Genomic DNA, 18,184 nt, shown 5'->3' with positions numbered 1-18,184 from the left:
GGAGAGAAAGACTTACTCTGAGTTTGTTCTGCAGCACAGCTGACCTTGCCCCCCTCCCCTTCAGGAGGTCCTCTTTCTCTTCTTCCTCTTCTTCTTCTTCATCATCATCCTCATCTTCATTCTGGGCAAAACAACACAAAACTCAATTATCACAAGGTAACAATTCAAGTCAAATATCATATACACAGCTCCAATTTTGGGTGCACAATGGTGAACATGCATCCAGTATTATGAGCCCTGCAGTTACACAAGTAATTGGACAAGTTTGGGAAACAATCAGATGTTTCAGGTAGCTTCCACCACCTTTAGTTAGTGACATTACCTTTCAGTCACAGGCAAAAGGTAGTGAATGCTACCTGAGACTTCTAGACATTTTAGCTGCTTAAGTAACTGTTATGTATTGTACTTTATTACCTGGAAGTCTAACCTGCATTGGTGTAAACTCAAGTCTTAGATCATGCATCTAGTAAAATCTTGAACTTCCTTGACTGACAGACTCGTACGAAATATTGCAGTAAATGTAACCAAGTTTATACAAAGAAATGTGCTAAAAAAAAAACTTGGCAAATGTGTTTCTACCTTGAGGAAGATGGCAATGCTCTTGAACTTCTTCTTGACAGGGGTCAACAATGTGGCAGGAGCATCCTGGAAAAGAAACATTGACAAATTTTGTTTTGTATTGCTTGTTTTGCAAAACCGGTAAACTTAAGATTTGAAGTCAACAAGATCAAGTCATAAAATTGTGACAAACTGAAAGCCTAGGAAATCACCACTTTGATTCAAGATAGCCATTTATCATAATGAACATGTATTGGAAATACAAGATATGTCAGATTAAGAATAAATAATACCTCATTGACTTGAACGGTGTCACCCACGAAAAGAGCGTAGGTCTTCTCTTCATTCTTACTCGCTCCCTTTTTGGTCATACCTTGTAGGCCAACGTTGACATTAAACACCATGCCTGTATTAATGAGAAATACACTTGAAAACTACTGTGATATAGAAAATCACGAGCGATTATGGACATTCAAACTGCAACACTTTTACCAGATGATATACTGGTACCTTCCTATTAAGAGATAAACAATAATTATTATTATTATTGAATGAAAATATTCTAATCAAAATGTGTATTACAACAAACCACACTTTTCTTGAGTTATCCTCTTCAAAAACAAAAAGGTCCCTGCACTTCCCCCAAAACCTGTTAGGGAGCTCAAATATGACTGTTGCAATCAATAAAGTACAATGTAATACAGATAGCTTTATTGCACAACAATTGTACGGGGTACAAAGTATGGCATCTACATCTACATATCTAACTATGTAATACAGAAGTTGTAGTATGGGATAAGTTTCTTACAGTCATTGGTGGCTTTTACAATCATTGAAGGAGTTTCTAATGTCTAAACTTTCTTTAATATATTTTCCTATATCTGTTATGCAGGGATTGTCACATGTCATGATGTATTTGAATTTGCACTTCAGGTCCATTGTGATAAATCCTTGTGTATAAGATGACAGCCTTGTGTACAGAGAATTTCGTATATCAGAATATTTGGGACATAAAAGTAAACAATAATCTGAAACAATAAAGTGATATTCGTCTTTAATTAGCTCTGGACAGAATGGACACACCCTCTGATTGATAGGGATTTTTTGGAATCTCCCGGTTTCTATATTTAATTTGTGACAGCCAATTCTGAGTTGTGTGATTGCCCTACGAACGTCTTGCATCACTCTACTGCCTCACCTTTACGAACTTTGGCCGTGTTCTTTGCATTCAGCACTAAAGAGCCTTCCCTGAATTCTATTCCCATGGCAAATCTGGAAAATAACAATGTTGAATATTGTCAACAAAATAACTCTTTTTCTTCAAGATTGTTTTCTATCATCTTGCTATGTCTTCTATGTTATAGTGGGAGTGTCAGTTCTAGTTGCAAAGAAATAAGTACATATCTGTCAAACACAACTTACCCACAGTTCTTGATGAATTTATTCTCTAGTTCTGGTTTCTTCCCCTTTATAAACTTGATGGCCGACTCGTAGACATCACTCAGTTTAGCATCTACAGGATATAAGAAAGGGCATGTAAGAACCTGCAGAGCTTTGAACCATTTACTTTTCATTGACTTCCAATAAACACACACTTTTCACACTTTTTGTTGAAATGTTGTTACCGTGTGGGCTAAGGCGAGGTGGCTAACCCGGCCCTGAATGCCATAACAATGTGGCCTGGCAGTTGGTTCTAATCGTTCAATGAGCACAGAAAAAAAGAAAATTCAAAACAATTCTTGTTGGCTGGTATCAATTGGTACTTATGGCTTCCTCTAGTGCGATGTCGGGCAGGTTTGAGGTATTGATTTGATGGAATCAAATTTAATTATGTCATTTAAAATTTTGTACAGTGTGATGAGACGTGCTTTTCTTCTCCTATCAGAAAGGGGGGGTCATTGCAGCCAAATGTATCAAGAACTTCACAATGTAAATCCTATAGGAAGTCTGACCATGTTTGAGATGACTGAGGACCTCCTCCTCCACCTCCATCAGGAAGTTGTAGTTTTCCTGCATCTCGTCTGACGGGTTGACCAGCATGGTGCGCACGATGTTGGAGCAGTACGACTTGTAGCGCACGCCAAACGCACACGTGATGGCGCCGAAGTGAAGCGTGTTCTTGTCACTGTGGAGCGAAGGCACAAGAGTTTCAGAAAAGTCAGGATGAAGACAGAAGCAATTTCTGACATTGCAAATATTTGAGAGACATGCAGCCACTCTCTCATTGGTGGAACCACTTAATAGCATGCTATCATTGGTTGAACTGCTAATTGTGATGGACAGTCAGGGTCAGTTTATAATCAGTTAAGACAATGCAAGCCACAAAACTAGGTATCCTGTACAAAGACCAGTAAAGGTTAGATATGTACAGCTAAGCATTATTATATTTCAGCCATACCATATATGGTATGGTGAAATATATTATGTTCGTAATGTTTCTTTCTTTCTCCTGTCAAATCTTCAAAGCGATTCATCTCCGTCGTTCCGTGACCAAATGACCTGAAATTTGGCACAAAGGTAGAGTGGGTCAATACCGAGGTGCTTTTTCCACATTTTTTTCATATCTGCCTCTAAAATGATTTTATTGAAGTTTAAAGGTCATGTTTTGACCAAAACGGTATATTGTGGCCCCCTGTTCCCTTGACTTACCATGGAATGACCTTAAATTTGGTGTAGATAGGCATTAGATAGTTGGTAAAATGATCCAAGTAAAATTTTTGGCATAAACCAATTTCAAATTATTAATTTCTGCACTTTTCTGAGGGGAAATTGGTTTTCTTTCGGTCTTCTCCCGTGAACTCCAGTGACCCCAGAGCCCACACGTGCCAGGTGCCAGCGGTCTGGGGAGAGCGAGAGTTAATTACTTTATGGACGCCAGCCAATCAGCGACGAGAAAGGCGAATGCTAGTTAATATTCATAAGCGGGGCCTTGCAATCCCGTATATACACAAACAGATGCATATTACAGCCTTACAGTGGCCATATGTTACCCTGTGCCCGGTTTGAAATTGTAGTTTGCGAGGATTTGGAGTTCAGACAGGGTCATTTGAGCGGTAGCGGGCGGTACGCGTGCATTGAATGTTAGTGTCGATGACTTTACCAACATTCCGCATGGCACTATCAATCATTTTCGGCAGATTTGGACAGGGAAAATTGGACAGTTTGCGTTTAGTTTTGATACGTAAGTTTGACAGTGGCGAGAATGCATGTATTTTTTCCCGAACAAATGTAGGTACTTCTAGTGTTGTTGTTGTTCTTTTTTGACGTAAACTCTGCAACACCATTTGCATAATACCGGTCGGTTTACTGCAATTTCTCAAGCAATGCTAATTTGGCAAATGATCAACGCATCATTTTCTCCAGTTACATGTTGCTGTTACAGCTTACCTTTGCCACTTCTTCTGTGTAAATTATTTTGTCTCTCTGGTCCTGCTAAAAACATAATATCGTAATTGGAACACACCGCGGAATTGCACGGAGAACGGGCGCGTGGTTGGAAGGGGGTGCACTATACCGGCCGAACGAAACACGGCACAATTAACTGCCGCTATGTACCTTTATACATCCTCTGTTGTTCCTTTCTTTCCTGTTAGTAGTTGCACAAAACAAAAATCTGCATGAGCATACAAAAAGTCATGAGAAAATGGGCGTATACTGACAAGAATTTTCATTTAATTTTGGTCCGTCACAACCGCTATGACGTAAAACTTTACTGCTGGCCGTAGCATTAAAAATGGCGGGAAAATGGCGGCGTACGTTCAATTTGACCCATTCAGCCGTAGATCCGGGCGATAATGCAACGGTTCCTCACACTTTTACACGAGTTGTAGGTCACCAAAAGAAATTCAAGATTGCTGTTGAATCATGCTCGTCTTGTGCCGTGAGCACATGTGATTATTATCTACAAATCTGGCGATGAACGTGACAGTGTGTTTGTCCCACGACGAGCTCGCCTGCCCCGAAAATGACCTGAAAACTTTTGGCCTTGTTGTCTTCGAATGCATTGTTATCGATGCTTTGTAAATTATGTATTGGACACCTAGATGTCTGAAGTGTGCATACCTCAGAAATAACTATTGTTGCATGTGTAGATCTCTTTAAGTTCCACTATTTTTAATCGACCGGTATAAGGCTTATGACCGGTATTATGCCAATGCATGTTACATTCAAATTGTAAGTAACTTTAAACTGCCAGAGTTTGAGCCCAATAAAACACTCTCTGTACCAGAGTATCACCACTGACCTCCGAAAAGAAACCCCCGAACAAGGTAGAAACACCTATCCTCCAGGTCTCGCACGCTACGAGCAGGAAATTATAACACTCAGACAAGATTACGTCCGATGGCTGATTGCATACAAAGTAGAACAATCTAACAGTGGTACTTAACAAAGAATTCGAAGGAAAATGAAATATATAGATAAAGCCGAATCAAATTAACTCGTTGGTCCTGGGATTTTTCAGACAGGAAATGAAGCGACAGAGCGGTAAAATTCTTGTAAAAATTCGAGACGTCTCCGTTTATGTAATGGCTCATACAAAACAAGAAGAAGATTGAAGTTTTTAGCTTGAAAAAAACAAACACTCCTACTACACAGTACCTGCACCTGCTTGACAATTATTAAAACGTATGCTTGCTTAAAAAAAGTTCACTGCAATAATAAATGTACCCACATCACAAGGAGATTATGACGGTACTTAGACCTAGTTATCGAAGTGGAAATTGTTGAATGGCGTCACGTAATTTCATGATGAAAATCTTCTTAATGGAAGATGCGTTTTTTTTTTACTCTCGGAAAAATAGGAGCTGCCGCATTCTCAAAACCAATCAGTTATGCATAGGCGCTCCTGTGGAAGATTTTATTCTTCCATATAGGCCCGGGGCATATTGGGCAATTAAAGCGCAGGCTCTGTTTTGACCTGGAATCAATTCACAATATTAGTTCTCTTTTGGGGATAACTTACAGGGGTATAACTTACAGTTAAAATATTGCATTTTGCGCAGGGGTGACTTGGAACAGTCCAATGTTGCGTGGGAATAGGTATGGCTGAAATATGCTGTATTTGCACCCAAGCAAATGTCGGCCTTTCTAGTATTATAAGTATTTACATAACTCCAGTTTTACCTGAACAAACCTGCACATTCATTGATTCAAGTTCTACAAAAGCTACACACATGTTCATGCCTAGGAAAAAAAATGTTGTGTTTCCTGTTTCAGCCCTGAAAAAAAATAGGATCAGTCAGCAGGTAGGGATAACCTTTCTTTTTCATACAGGCGAGAATCACACATACACACGTGTACTGAACAGAAACAGCATGTATTCAGTTTGACTCCCTACATCCAAACTGACCTTGCATAACTGTACCTATAAAGGACTCACTCTATCCATGTGTACTGAACAGTGGTGTGAGACCTTCTCTAACAACACTTACCTGACCACACTGAACTTGAGGTTGTAGTTGCCTCCACTCTGTATGATGGCAGGGTAGCACATCTCCACACTGGAGGGGTCAGCACCGCCCAGGATCTTCTTATCCTCAAGAGCCTGCTCCAGACTATCGGCTATCTTAGCATGCTTCACTCTCTGTACAACATGGAGAAATTCCATACTGTAAGTCTTGTAATGTGCTTCACTCTTTGTACAACATGGGAAAGTCTGAACTGTAAATCTTGAAACATTTGCAGTGGATTTATTTTTGCACTTTCTTGCCCAATGCAAAATCATGACACCTCGAATGATTTTACATAATGTAAAGCACTATTTAGATCACAAACTTTAAACATCACAAAAGTTCATAATTTGAAATTGAATCCTTCCAAAGTAAATGGATTTAGAATAGTTTCATGACTTTTGTTATAAGGCCATTAACCAAATCACACAACCGATAGCAATTACCTACTAACATTTCAGTAGTCTTTCTGCTATCTTTCTCAGGGCAATATTGTGTAGTTTTACTTTCAATTGCTAGGTGGCGCTGCGGTACTACTGTAATTCACTTTATGTTCACGGTAGCAAAATTTCGCGGTGTGAGAAAAAATTAAGTGTTAACGGCACTCTATGTTCGCGGTGGCGGCGGTTCACCAAAAGAAAGTCGGCCTGTTTCGGCCGTGATTTGATGACAGCGCACGGAACGCAACAGGGCCAATGACCCCTGATATGTTGCAATCACATTTGCCCCATAGGCTGACGGGATACCCACGCCAAACACAAGCGACGCGGGCGCCATTTTGAAATATTTTCGGCGTGAAAGACGGCGCTAAGTTTTAAACTTTCAGCGTAATTTGTGGACACAAATTGTACACAAATTGTACACAAGGAGGTGAAGAGTTTATCTCTCCGATATTTACAGTAGTTCCAACTCAGAATTATGAAACGAACGTCTTTTTTTCGGCATGTAAGCGGAGTTTTGTTTGCCACGTTTCTAGTCGTAAAAATTTCCCCGCTATTATTGTTGTGAATCTTAGTTGCTGTAATTCCATAGCCATTATTTGTATTTGTAAAGACCGGTACTACTCAGTTTTATTTTTTGTTCTGTTTTTAACTTGTAGAAATCTAGTTAAACTATGATAATGTACTAAGTAGATTGTTATCGCAGCCATGTCACGGCGTGTACGTAAGTTTTGTTAGTAAACAAAGCCGATATGTTTCTTTTTCCTCCGGTCGCCGGTGGCACATTTCTATACAATAATGACTCCCTGTATCGTATATGTGTTGAATCAACTTTTATTTTTACAACATACTGGTATTTCAGTAAATTCGCTGGTTTATTTGTACTCATCACCTGAAATTCCGCGACTTTGTTGAAAATTCCTTTGTCTAACGCTTGGCTTGGGTACCGCCATTTTGTAACATTTTTTTTATGTATCGCTAGCTGTAGTTGTACAAATATACGAGTCATTTTTTGTACTAGTACTAGTACTTTCAGTGATGATCCTGTAGTAATTCCTTGCTTGAATAGCACTGTAGTAGTTTTTTAGTTTGTAAATGTACACATGCTGCCTGCTAGCGGCGATGTAAACAAAATAGCGGTTTATGTTATCGTAACGTAAACATGAACATAAGTAAAAGAAATGACACAATTTTGTGCTTGTAGAATAAATGTTTTATTTCTTGAGGAGAATTTGTGTTTGAGTTGTTATTGTGGCGATCGTTGCGTGTTGAAAGTGTGTTGTGTGAATGGATAAGACATTCGTAACGTACTAGTAAGTACTAGTTCTAAGTACTTGGATGGTAGCGGAGAAGGGGGAGGGGGGCGAAAGACGAATGATTTTTTAACGGCAATGATAACTTCGCGGCACAGACGTCACCGTGAAAACCGTGAACATAAAGTTACCGTTAATAAAACAGGAATTACAGTATCTGTCATTACCAGTACTGCCCTGAGGAAGGTAACAGAAGGTCTACCAAAACATACTGCAAGTACTTACTAGTATTCTTGGTTGTGTGCAAGGACATTTATATGCATGGTTAATGTTATTACCTAGTGTATCATCAACATGGAATTCAAAATGCACATTTCTGTGAATATATTAAGATGTTTTTCAGACTTTATGAAAAAAGATGGTCATGTACAGCTATGATTATCTACAAATCTCAGGTGGTGTCACCTTGTCTGCGTCAATGATCTCCATGATCTGTTCCTTGAAGTGTTTGGTGAAGACATCTGCAGTGATCTGACAAGCCTTCTTCATGACGTTCAGCTCATCGTCTTCCTTCGGAGCCATGATCATGGCCACTTCTGCACTGATGTCAGCCTAGGGACAACACAGCAGAAGTTTGCACATGTACATGTGCACCATTGTCAAATATAGTAGCCTGAAGACCAGTCTAGTTTGCTGTAGTCTCCACTATGACTGAACTCCAGGCTACTATTATAGCGCTTTTGGATGCTACCTTGAATCTTTTTGTAACAAGTATGTACCAAGAATGTAATACATGTATTGAGCTTGCCTAAGCTTGATGTTTCAGACTTAGGGATAAGAGATGCTGCTACAGAGAGCATAGTTCAGTGCCCAGAAGTTGTCCATGTGGCCTTGCACTGAGCAAACTCATTAAAAGAAGACAAAAATTCCCATGAAAATGGCCACTTTACCATTGCTATCAGCCTAGGGAATGTATACAATATCCAAAACACTGGTCACCTAAATCTAGAACAGTGCTGGGAGTTTAGACACATATTTCAAAACGCAGGATCTCAAGAAAGTTTTTTATTTGTACTGGTAAAGGAAAGTGCTGGAGTAAGAAATTGGACTTAAGGACTGTGACCTGCTGGCCGCCATGCTGGACCATGAAGTCTTGAGTGGCATTCTTCATGGCACCTTGTACTACAAGGATGAACTGAACTAAACTGATAAAGACAATATCCCACCTTATCAAACCCTCCCTTGTCCAGGGCTGCCCGCCAGCTCTCCATGAACTCTCCTGGAAAGTTGTCCTTGGCAAACACACCCATCGTCTTCCCCTGGGATAAGGTCAACAAATACTTTTGTAAATGTAATCCAGCATGTTGGAGGCAGAGTCATAATCATGTCTGCCATATTTGTAGATTAAATGCTACTCCTGTTACATTCTATTGTGAGTCATTTGTTCCCATGGAATGTAGTAAATCTAGTACATGCTTGAGTCCACAATAAACAGACGATACAAATGTATTTCATGATCATAGGCAAACAACTGTTATCACTTCCTGACTGTGCTGTTTCTGAGTCTGAGCCATTATCATCATACAAAACATTAATCGGAAGGGTTTGGAAGAACAACTATTAGGAATGATGTATGCCTTAATACCAAAAGCTTCTGGGTGAGTGCTTTATATTGTGTACAGAAATAAAGTGTGAAAATATTTCTGTGTTAAGACTTTATTTTGATAATTTGATTATTTTGAAGAAACAGTACAAATAGTACTTCACTTACCTTCTTACTGGCTTTGAGAGCCTCCACCAGTTTGGCAAAGTTGGCCTTGTTGCCATCGCTCTGGAATGTTTAAAAATGGTTGCTTATGTACATAAGAGATACAAAATCAATGTAACATTGGCTAGTTGGGAAATCTATGCTGGCAACTATATGACAATTAGAGATAGCAGACTTCTCCTTCATGACTAGAGCCCTCTGGCAGATCCTACAGAAACTACACTGCTCCCTGACACAAAATACAAAAACTACAGTAGGAAACTGTTTCACATACAGGGCTCGAAATACCACCTAGTGCAGGTAAAATTGGAGCTGTGCTGGTAATTCTGGTGTCCAGCTGCACCTAACCTGCACTGATCCATGTACTGGGTTTTATACATAAATGTCCTATCAAAAAACATAATGTAGGTGTATATGGATTGACTGTTACCACCTATAGTGCAAAGAAGAAAAAATAGCAATGGTTCCTGAACAATTTTAGTGTGATCCATACTTCCTAAATTCAGAGTGGTGTAGGTAAAATTTGTCTGGTGCAGGTGATTTCCAATGTCACCTGCACCAGTGCAGCTTTGCAGAAAAAAAGTATTTTGAGCCCTGACATATATACACACACTAGCTAAAAACAATGCACTCCCTTGTCGATGAAGTAATAAACAAACATGTATGTATATCAGGGCTCGAAATACTGGGTGCATGTGCACCCAGGTGCACCCAAAACTGGAGCTGTGCACCCAATTATTTTCTGTGGGTGCACAGGGTGCACCCAAATATTTTCTTAGGTTGATGTATGTAAAGATATCGAAGTGTACTAGTATACATCATATTCTTGACATCTAAGTGTTAGAAAGATAATAAAAATGTCTGTCATTGTACTTGTTTAAGAATTTGATAGCTTGTAACTAAGTTTTATTATTAGGTTATTACTTAAGTTTATGTGGTGCACCCCAAATTTTTTGTTGCACCCAATTTTTTAAGCTAGGTGCACCAGTGCACATAATCCCCAAAAATGAATTTCGAGCCCTGTTTATATATATTAGTTTTGTGAAGTCAGTGTCAAGTTCACCTTATCCCTGGTGAGGAGGGTCATGGGTGGGACTCCGTCTGCGTTCTCACTGCCCGTCTCCAGTTGCTTCAGAAACTCGATCTTCTTCTTACTGGCCAGGAAGATGATCTGATCCTCGCACAGCGCCATGACCGTGTCCGTCAGCTCGTAACCAAACAGCCAGATCTGGAACAGATGGGCAGAACCCTTAACTATCAGTCTATAAGGGATTAACAGGATGATCCATAATAAATGTATCTCATCAATGGGTACGGTGGGTTGTTCAAAGTTCTCAATGTATGTTGAAAAGTATTTCTCTTCTTTACGACTTATCCAAAGACTATAACTAGTGGTTGACAAACACTCAGTAAGTACAGTAGGGGCATCTTCTCTGGATAGTTTTGCAGATAGATGTGCAAAAGTTAGGTGTGACGGGTCGTTCAGTGAAATATAACCAGCTGCTGCCGTGCCACGTGCCTGCGAACCTGGTGTGTTACGCCGAACAGCGGTTATACCCGCTATTTAGATACAGATACAGAAGCTTGTGTGTTACGCCGAAGGGCGGTTATACCCGCTATATAGATACAGATACAGACAAGAGACAATGAACAACAATACTGGTCTCTCTCCAATGCAGCCATGATGATGATGATGAAAACACAACCCAGTATAATTTCCTATAAAAATCATACTACATTATGAACATAACTGTATTGTATAAAGAATACTTTATGAAAAGTTACTACAAATAGTACAATTCTGTTCAGATATTACAGGACAACGCTTTATCAGTGGATCTTAGATTTGATAGGAAGCAGGGTTCTAGCCAGGATTTTATTTTAGCGTAGTGGGAATGACATGGTAGCGAAGCGACTAATCAGGAGATTGGTGTGGAAGGGGGGTCTTGGTCCTTCCACGGTGAGATTTTAAGATGTAGAGTTAAAAGTTAGGATTTTGGGGTCAGTATTGAGTGGCATATCATCATTTTTCATTGTTCAGACATTGATTAGTCATTGTTAAACAAGCAAATGACTGCAAAGCACCACTACACCAGTTAAAAGTTAGCGTAGTGGCCCTTATTTTAGCATAGTGGTCACAAATTTTAGCGTAGTGGCCCACTACGCTAAAATGCACTAGCTAGAACCCTGGGAAGTTTTGCCAAAAAAAAGTTACTCAAGCAACTGGATATGGTTCTGGAAACGGCCAGACGTTTCAACTAGCATCCACTAGTTTTCATCAGTGACACTGGCGTATCTTACTACCTGGATGTCTCACCTACATTGACAGATAGGAAGTTTCGTTGTTCTGACATGACGTACCTGTATGGAGGTGGATTTAGCGTACACGACTTCCTCGTCCATGCCCACCGCCACCACCATGGCGTCCATCTTCCCCATGGCACCGCTGTCTGGGGCTTTCTGTAGGGTTAAAGATATGATCATATGTTATATAGTTTATCATTACTATACATAACATCATTATTAACAGCTAGTTCATTTACATTCAACTACTTTTTCATCGTAAGGATGTGGTGAACAGGGCCAATATTAAAATACTGGGTGCCTGTGCACTTTTGTGGAATAAAAATTTGAGTTGCGCACCTAATTTTTGACTAGGGGTGCATCTAGGTTAGATAGGTACTTAACAATCATAAATACTATACAAAATAATCCTGAAATCTACTAAGTATGTGTCACAAGAAAAACGGTAATGTTACAACTTTTCTTGAATTAACTTTAATTGCTACGACTTGTGAACTTGGATACAAAATTTGAGTTCAGTGCAATTTTTCAAAGCTCAAAAATGTGTTGGCATGCTTTGCTGACGTTCTATTTAATGTCAAGTTTCTACTTCTACTCAGGTATGTGTATGTCTGTGCACAAATTACAGCATGCCACATAGATTTTGATGCAAGGTGCACTGTAGCACCGGTGTACCTATAATTTCACAAAAGTGAATTTCAAGCTCTGGTCATGTTGTGCTGTAATAAAAATGCTGTTATGAGATAATGACGTTAACCCCCATTCCTGGCCCCCTAGTGGGGTTATGTAATAGTGCATGAAAGTAGCACATCCAAGACAGCTTACAATTGTACTCTTCAGTTCGAGTTCAATTCTAATTCAGGCAAATGCTGATCAAATCACCGACACCTAATGCCCCACCCACGGGACAAGAAACCCTACCCACGGGACTATACCCCCCACCCCAGGGGGTAGACACAAAGCACCACCCAGACCTTCCATCAAAATGGCGTCCACTTTCATGTGATTAAAAACAGGTTTTTAGAGCATACTTAGCTCATGTGCACTCTACTCTACTCGACATGTACGGGCAGATAGGCATTTTCACTGGTGTCATGCTGTAACAACTACAAATCCAGGTAAATGGGGTGATCAAAATGTTGTTGTTCTGTGAATGGGAAAGAAAAACATACGCCCGTCTTTCAAACACGCGCCAAATCCAGCGTGCGTTTTCCCCGCGCTTCCCTTTTTTGAAAATTACCGACAGGCAAACTCACCTTCCACACGTTGTAGAGGCGCTTCATGCGCCGGTAGAACGCTTCTTTGTCGACCGAGAGAGACATCGTACCCTCTCGATGCACAAACTGCGTCACAACAAAGAAGAAATGTCTAGATTTTTCTTCGTGCAAAGATATGGCACAAAGACAGAAATGGCGGGGAGATTTTGGGTCACGACCCGGAAACGGAAACGGCAGGTGGTTTTCGTTACGTTTGTTTGTGGCGGCATCCAAATGTAAAGTTGTATATTTTATGTATCTATGAAATATAAAACACATCTTTTGAGATCATACAAATGTTTGGTAAATGAAAAGCTAAATAATGTCAAACAGTTGGCACACAAAGTAACCAGTAGTTGTGTTGCAAACAAGAGCTTCGTAGTTTTGTGAAAACCTTTGTAACTCAAAAGCGTCCCCTATTGAGAAATGTTTGTACTGCAGAGAAGGAAGCCAAAGGTGGTCCGAAGATGGCGGACGGACCGCAGCTTCTCTTTTGTGACACATTTAATCACGATACTGAAGAGGTAGGTTTCTTCTTAGCTCAGATGTTATTGCGCGTGACTATAAAGTGTTCAAGGACAATCTAAGACGCAAGGGATGTCGAAGATCTTTTGCAGAAAACATAGGCTCGATGTCGTCTGCATGTCAACAATCAATGATCTATGAGCATGCACCGTGATCGTGCCATGCCATCAATATGTGATTTATTTCTCTCAATCAGAAACCAAGGAGGTATCTATTTAGATTGCTTACCGAAGTAGAGGGCATAGAGATTTAGATTTCAATGTACGTCCGTAGCAAGACCGATGGATTCGTCAGTAGACATAAGACGTTGATTGTAACTTTTCACTGTGATTGATTGTAAATCAACAATGAGAAATGAAAGGTTCACAAGGAATCAGTTTGTACGAAAACTTTTAACATCTTGGTTGATACACCCTTTCATCTTTACCCCTTATTTTATAATGTTTGATTGTTATCTTACATTGTCTTGTTTGGCTGAATCTAGGAAACCTTTTCAATTCTTGCAACTTCTCCTGCGTATCATAGAACTCCACTTGGTTCGTACAAACCAAGCAGTGTTCAAGGATGTGAGTTTGAGTATAGGAGAATGAGTAAATTTAAACCCCTCTAAGGAACTAAATAGCAGTTACTCAAGCAACTGGATATAATTTTGGAAACGGTCGCATGTTTCAGATAACATCCGTTATCTTTCGTCAGTTTCACAGGCTATTTGGCTATCTTTAGGATTACCTGGATGTCTAACCTTCATCGATGTATCAAGGGTTGTGTAATCTTTGCTTGATTTATTTAATTTTGGCTCAGAAATCGTCTATAGATGAGTATGTTGCAGAACCCACAAGCAGTAAAAACTGTAAATGCAATACCTTAGTACAATGTGTCAAATGAACAATTATAAATGAACTAAGGAGAGAGAGAGATGACATTGTAAAATGACCATATCTTTGTTGTTGGTACAGTTAAACCTTGACGTGGTGTCCTTCCCCTGTCCTGTTCACATCCACGAGGCACGGATCATCCCACAGGGCACCTGGGCACATAGGGACCTGCCAGAGGACAAGAAATATGGGTAAGTACAGACAAACAGGCAGACATACATGTACATATGGGCATAGAGATCTAACAGAGGACACGATACCTTAACAGCTTTGATTTACCAATAAATATGCTTTTTGATAATTTTTTTATCATCAATTGTTGACCCTAACAGTAGATGTTGTCAAGTTGTGTACATGTATTTGTCATTATCATATATACATGTATTAATCCTTTCTCTTCTCAGAAAAACTCATCCCTCAGCCTTTGATGTGGATCTGTTTGCCATCAACTTGAACAAGTCCACTGCTGCAGTGTTCGACACACTGGGGAGGTGAGTGCCTCCTACTGTCTCTTGTACTGCATTCTTCAAAATACTAAATTTTGTATGTATTGAGTCACAGGAAGTTTGTTCTTTTACTATTGGTCTGATAAACTACTTGTTGTTTTCCAGTTTCAAGTACAATGCCCATTCCAGCATACAACTTGCCACCAATCCCAAGGTAATGTTTTAGTTGTCATATACTCAGTCAGTTTAGATGTTGTAAGTTGGCAAAAGCGCATATGTGCTACTGCTAGCAAAGGTGTGCTACAGTTCAATTACGGATGCAAAACTATACATGTTGTTTTCATGTACAACATTTCTTCAGTGATTCAACAGTGATTTTATTACTTGTGCTGTGGTAGGCAACTCGCAAGATTGTAGAAAGAATGCCAGTAAGGAACACATTCAAAATTGTTTAAAAATTTTTTAAAGATTTTATAAAAGTCCCTCCTTTATGCAAAACTACCCTGGAAAATAGAAGAAAACACCATCTTTTTTTAAAGATGTGTTCAACATTGGTAGGGAAGTATGTGTACTTTAAAGTTTAATTCGAGTTTTTCATTTTACCTTTTAATCCCACAGACTTGTCTGTGACTTGCCCAAAATCAGGGATTTGCATTTTGATTGGGGTGCATACTTTAATCAAGGGAATACCGTTTATATTTTGGTTACAGATTTCCACCGACAGAGTTGCAGTGAAGGGCTGGTACACAGCCCTGACCTTAGCGCTGTACGGTACTCTCACAGAGCCCACCGGTCATGACGACATTCCACCTCCTCCTCCCAGCCAACCACAGATCAGGACACAAACTCGCTCTGGTACGTAACTACACATTTTTAACAAATTGTGTGTCCAACTTTGTGTTCCATCTGCAAGTCTGGACAAGAGAGCACAGACTTTCTTCTCATTCCAGGGCTCCTCACAAGTCATGTCATATTCAAAACCTGACATCCTAAAATCTTTGTTTGACTCTGAGGAGTTTTCAGCACTTTCTCTGATAACTTTGTGGACAAAAATTGGTTACAAATATATTTGGATGCATCCTCAGTAAAAAAAAATTGAGCGCATAGCTCATTTTTGGGTACACAAATGTACACATGCATCCAGTAATTTGAGCCCTGCCTATAGTCCCTCCAGTTCCTAGTCAGTTATGGCATTCCTCCAAACATGTGCTTTCATCACTATGGCTTCACACCAACCAGGACCAGTTGTCTCCAGATCCCAAATTGTTATTCTTCTCAACAAGGTGTTACAAACAGATAGCATCAGTGTTGAACACATTGAACTCAAAGGGTTATACCATCTTTAAAGATTAAAACTAGCTAGTATACATAGGCAATCTACTCTGTGAACCTCAGAAGTTTTCCCAAAGAAAAGTACATATATTGAATACACAAGGGTAAAAATTATAAGTAACATTAAAATAATAAAAGAATATTAGATATAATTGAAGAGGAAATTATCAGTGTCCACAGAGAGTGGAGTCAACATGAGAATCTTTTTCTTACACTGCTGTGTCCGAATGACCATGAGAATGTTGAACCTCTCATCTGTCCATGCAGGGAGAGAGTCGAGCCCCAGGTCCCAGTCTAGAGACTCGTATCCCGAGAGAAACAGGTCGACTGAGCGCGAGCGGGACAGTCCGCGGGCACACCGCCACAGGTACGAGGATCTGGAATCCAGAACGGGACGGTCACCACGGAGACACAGTCCCGGGCCCCACAGTAGCCGCGACCGTGACAGGGACCGCGACACGGATTCCGTGTCCTCGCAGCCGAGCCTGACCGTCACCATCAGGCAGGGACCGCGCACGCCGCCCGGCCCTCCCCCGCCAGACTCCGACGAAGAACCGGAGGAACCCAAGGAAAGAACTCGGGATGAAGGGAGGGAAAGAGAGAGGGAGGGGAGAGACAGAGACAGGAAAGCTAGCGACCGTTCCAGCGAACCTCGGGAGAGGGAGGGCCGCGAACGGGAGACTAGAGACCGAGACAGGGACAGAGAAAGTCGAACTAGCCGAGACAGGGAGAGCAGAAACAGCAGGGAGAGGGAACCGAGGGATAGAGAGAAGGAGAGAAGAGAGAAAGAACACGAAGAGGAGACGTCTGCGGTACAAACTCCGGATGTGACGGAGGGGAAGGGGAACCAGGAGCTGTTTGAGCCGCTGACTCCGGAGCAGTCTCCAGGAGAACAACACTTTAACCTGTCTGATGGAGAGATCAATGATACAGAGGAGCAGGCGGGGAGGGATCCAGAGGCTTATGAGGAGATTCTTAGTGAGGAGGAAGGGATGGAAGATGAGGATGGACCGGCCGAGGCATCTGCAGAGGTGAAAATAGCTTGATCTATCTTTCAGTGTTTGAATAATTTGATATAATGCTTTAAGAATAGTAGTTACTCAAGCAACTGGATATGATTTGGAACCAGTTGTTTGAGTAATTGCTATTTGGCATATATTATTGTCTGGATGTCTAGCCTTCATCAACAAAACGTAACAAAAGTTATTCTTTCCTTAAGCCACTTAATCTGAGGAATATCAAAATTGCAGTTAGTTTGACTCAAACTTGAGTGAAACACAAAGTTTCAGTTGTCAAGAGTTAGATTTCGTAAGTGGAAAAAAGAGAAATTTCAGATGTCAAGTATCAAATTTTGTGACTGAAAGAAGAGAAAGTGTTATCTTTTTTTAATTTTTTATTCCCCAGGGAGTAGATATCTTCAGCTACACCACAGAAGAACCATGGCTCTACTTGACCTCCATAACCTTTAACCCCTACCAGTGTGACCTGGGACCGCTAGTGGTGAGTTGTGGTACTGTAAATGGCTTTAAGTTTGCGCTGATTTAATTTTGCATTAGGGAGAAAATGGAGTGTTGCAGTGGTTTTAAATTAGTTGTTGAAACAAGGGGCTAGATGGGCAGAACAAAGAACTAGCATTTTGCGGTGGCTTTACATTGTGTGTTTGCTGTGAAGAGATCACTGAACATGATAGTCTGTGTAACACAAACTCCGCTGTCTAGGGCTGTAACTGGCCCTCCCCGCGGGGGCCGGCGGATGTTTGGCGGGCTGCTTAAAGCGAGATTTGATCAGGCTATGAACATGAAACCAGAGCAAAAATTTCAACATTTACAGTATTTCATTTTGTTACTTTGCAGTACATTTGTACATGTATTTCTGCCTTACTTAATTGGACATTCTAGGGGGTGGGGGTGGGGGTGGGGTGGTAGGGTTTCTGGATTTCCAGCTGATACCACATGTATTAGGCAAAAGTTTAACATT

General features: G+C 40.5%; 2 protein-coding genes across 9 annotated transcripts in view; one reads left to right on the top strand and one right to left on the bottom strand.

Annotated features, from left to right (window-relative positions):
- The window catches only part of LOC118416987 (FACT complex subunit SPT16-like), a 52,659-nt gene extending 39,414 nt beyond the window's left edge, over positions 1-13,245 (bottom strand). For both annotated transcript variants that reach the window (XM_035822289.1, XM_035822290.1), the window contains exons 1-13: positions 13,030-13,245; positions 11,831-11,929; positions 10,533-10,697; positions 9,473-9,532; positions 8,928-9,020; positions 8,167-8,313; positions 5,991-6,142; positions 2,511-2,683; positions 1,981-2,071; positions 1,757-1,830; positions 852-964; positions 580-645; positions 17-121 (exon numbers count right to left, since the gene is read on the bottom strand). In XM_035822289.1, coding sequence (XP_035678182.1) covers positions 17-121; positions 580-645; positions 852-964; positions 1,757-1,830; positions 1,981-2,071; positions 2,511-2,683; positions 5,991-6,142; positions 8,167-8,313; positions 8,928-9,020; positions 9,473-9,532; positions 10,533-10,697; positions 11,831-11,929; positions 13,030-13,095 — 1,404 coding nt within the window. In that variant the 5' untranslated portion in view covers positions 13,096-13,245. The remainder of the gene's footprint in view (positions 1-16; positions 122-579; positions 646-851; positions 965-1,756; positions 1,831-1,980; positions 2,072-2,510; positions 2,684-5,990; positions 6,143-8,166; positions 8,314-8,927; positions 9,021-9,472; positions 9,533-10,532; positions 10,698-11,830; positions 11,930-13,029) is intronic.
- A 218-nt stretch (positions 13,246-13,463) lies between these two features.
- The window catches only part of LOC118416986 (protein virilizer homolog), an 82,494-nt gene continuing 77,773 nt past the window's right edge, over positions 13,464-18,184 (top strand). For all 7 annotated transcript variants that reach the window (XM_035822284.1, XM_035822288.1, XM_035822286.1 and 4 more), the window contains exons 1-7: positions 13,464-13,553; positions 14,511-14,620; positions 14,834-14,920; positions 15,041-15,089; positions 15,586-15,730; positions 16,475-17,238; positions 17,612-17,707. In XM_035822284.1, the coding sequence (XP_035678177.1) occupies positions 13,497-13,553; positions 14,511-14,620; positions 14,834-14,920; positions 15,041-15,089; positions 15,586-15,730; positions 16,475-17,238; positions 17,612-17,707 (1,308 nt within the window). In that variant the 5' untranslated portion in view covers positions 13,464-13,496. The remainder of the gene's footprint in view (positions 13,554-14,510; positions 14,621-14,833; positions 14,921-15,040; positions 15,090-15,585; positions 15,731-16,474; positions 17,239-17,611; positions 17,708-18,184) is intronic.

This window comes from Branchiostoma floridae, chromosome 6 (genome assembly GCF_000003815.2).
Source record: "Branchiostoma floridae strain S238N-H82 chromosome 6, Bfl_VNyyK, whole genome shotgun sequence".
NCBI classification, from domain to species: domain Eukaryota; kingdom Metazoa; phylum Chordata; class Leptocardii; order Amphioxiformes; family Branchiostomatidae; genus Branchiostoma; species Branchiostoma floridae.
This window is presented reverse-complemented; position numbering and strand designations above follow the sequence as displayed.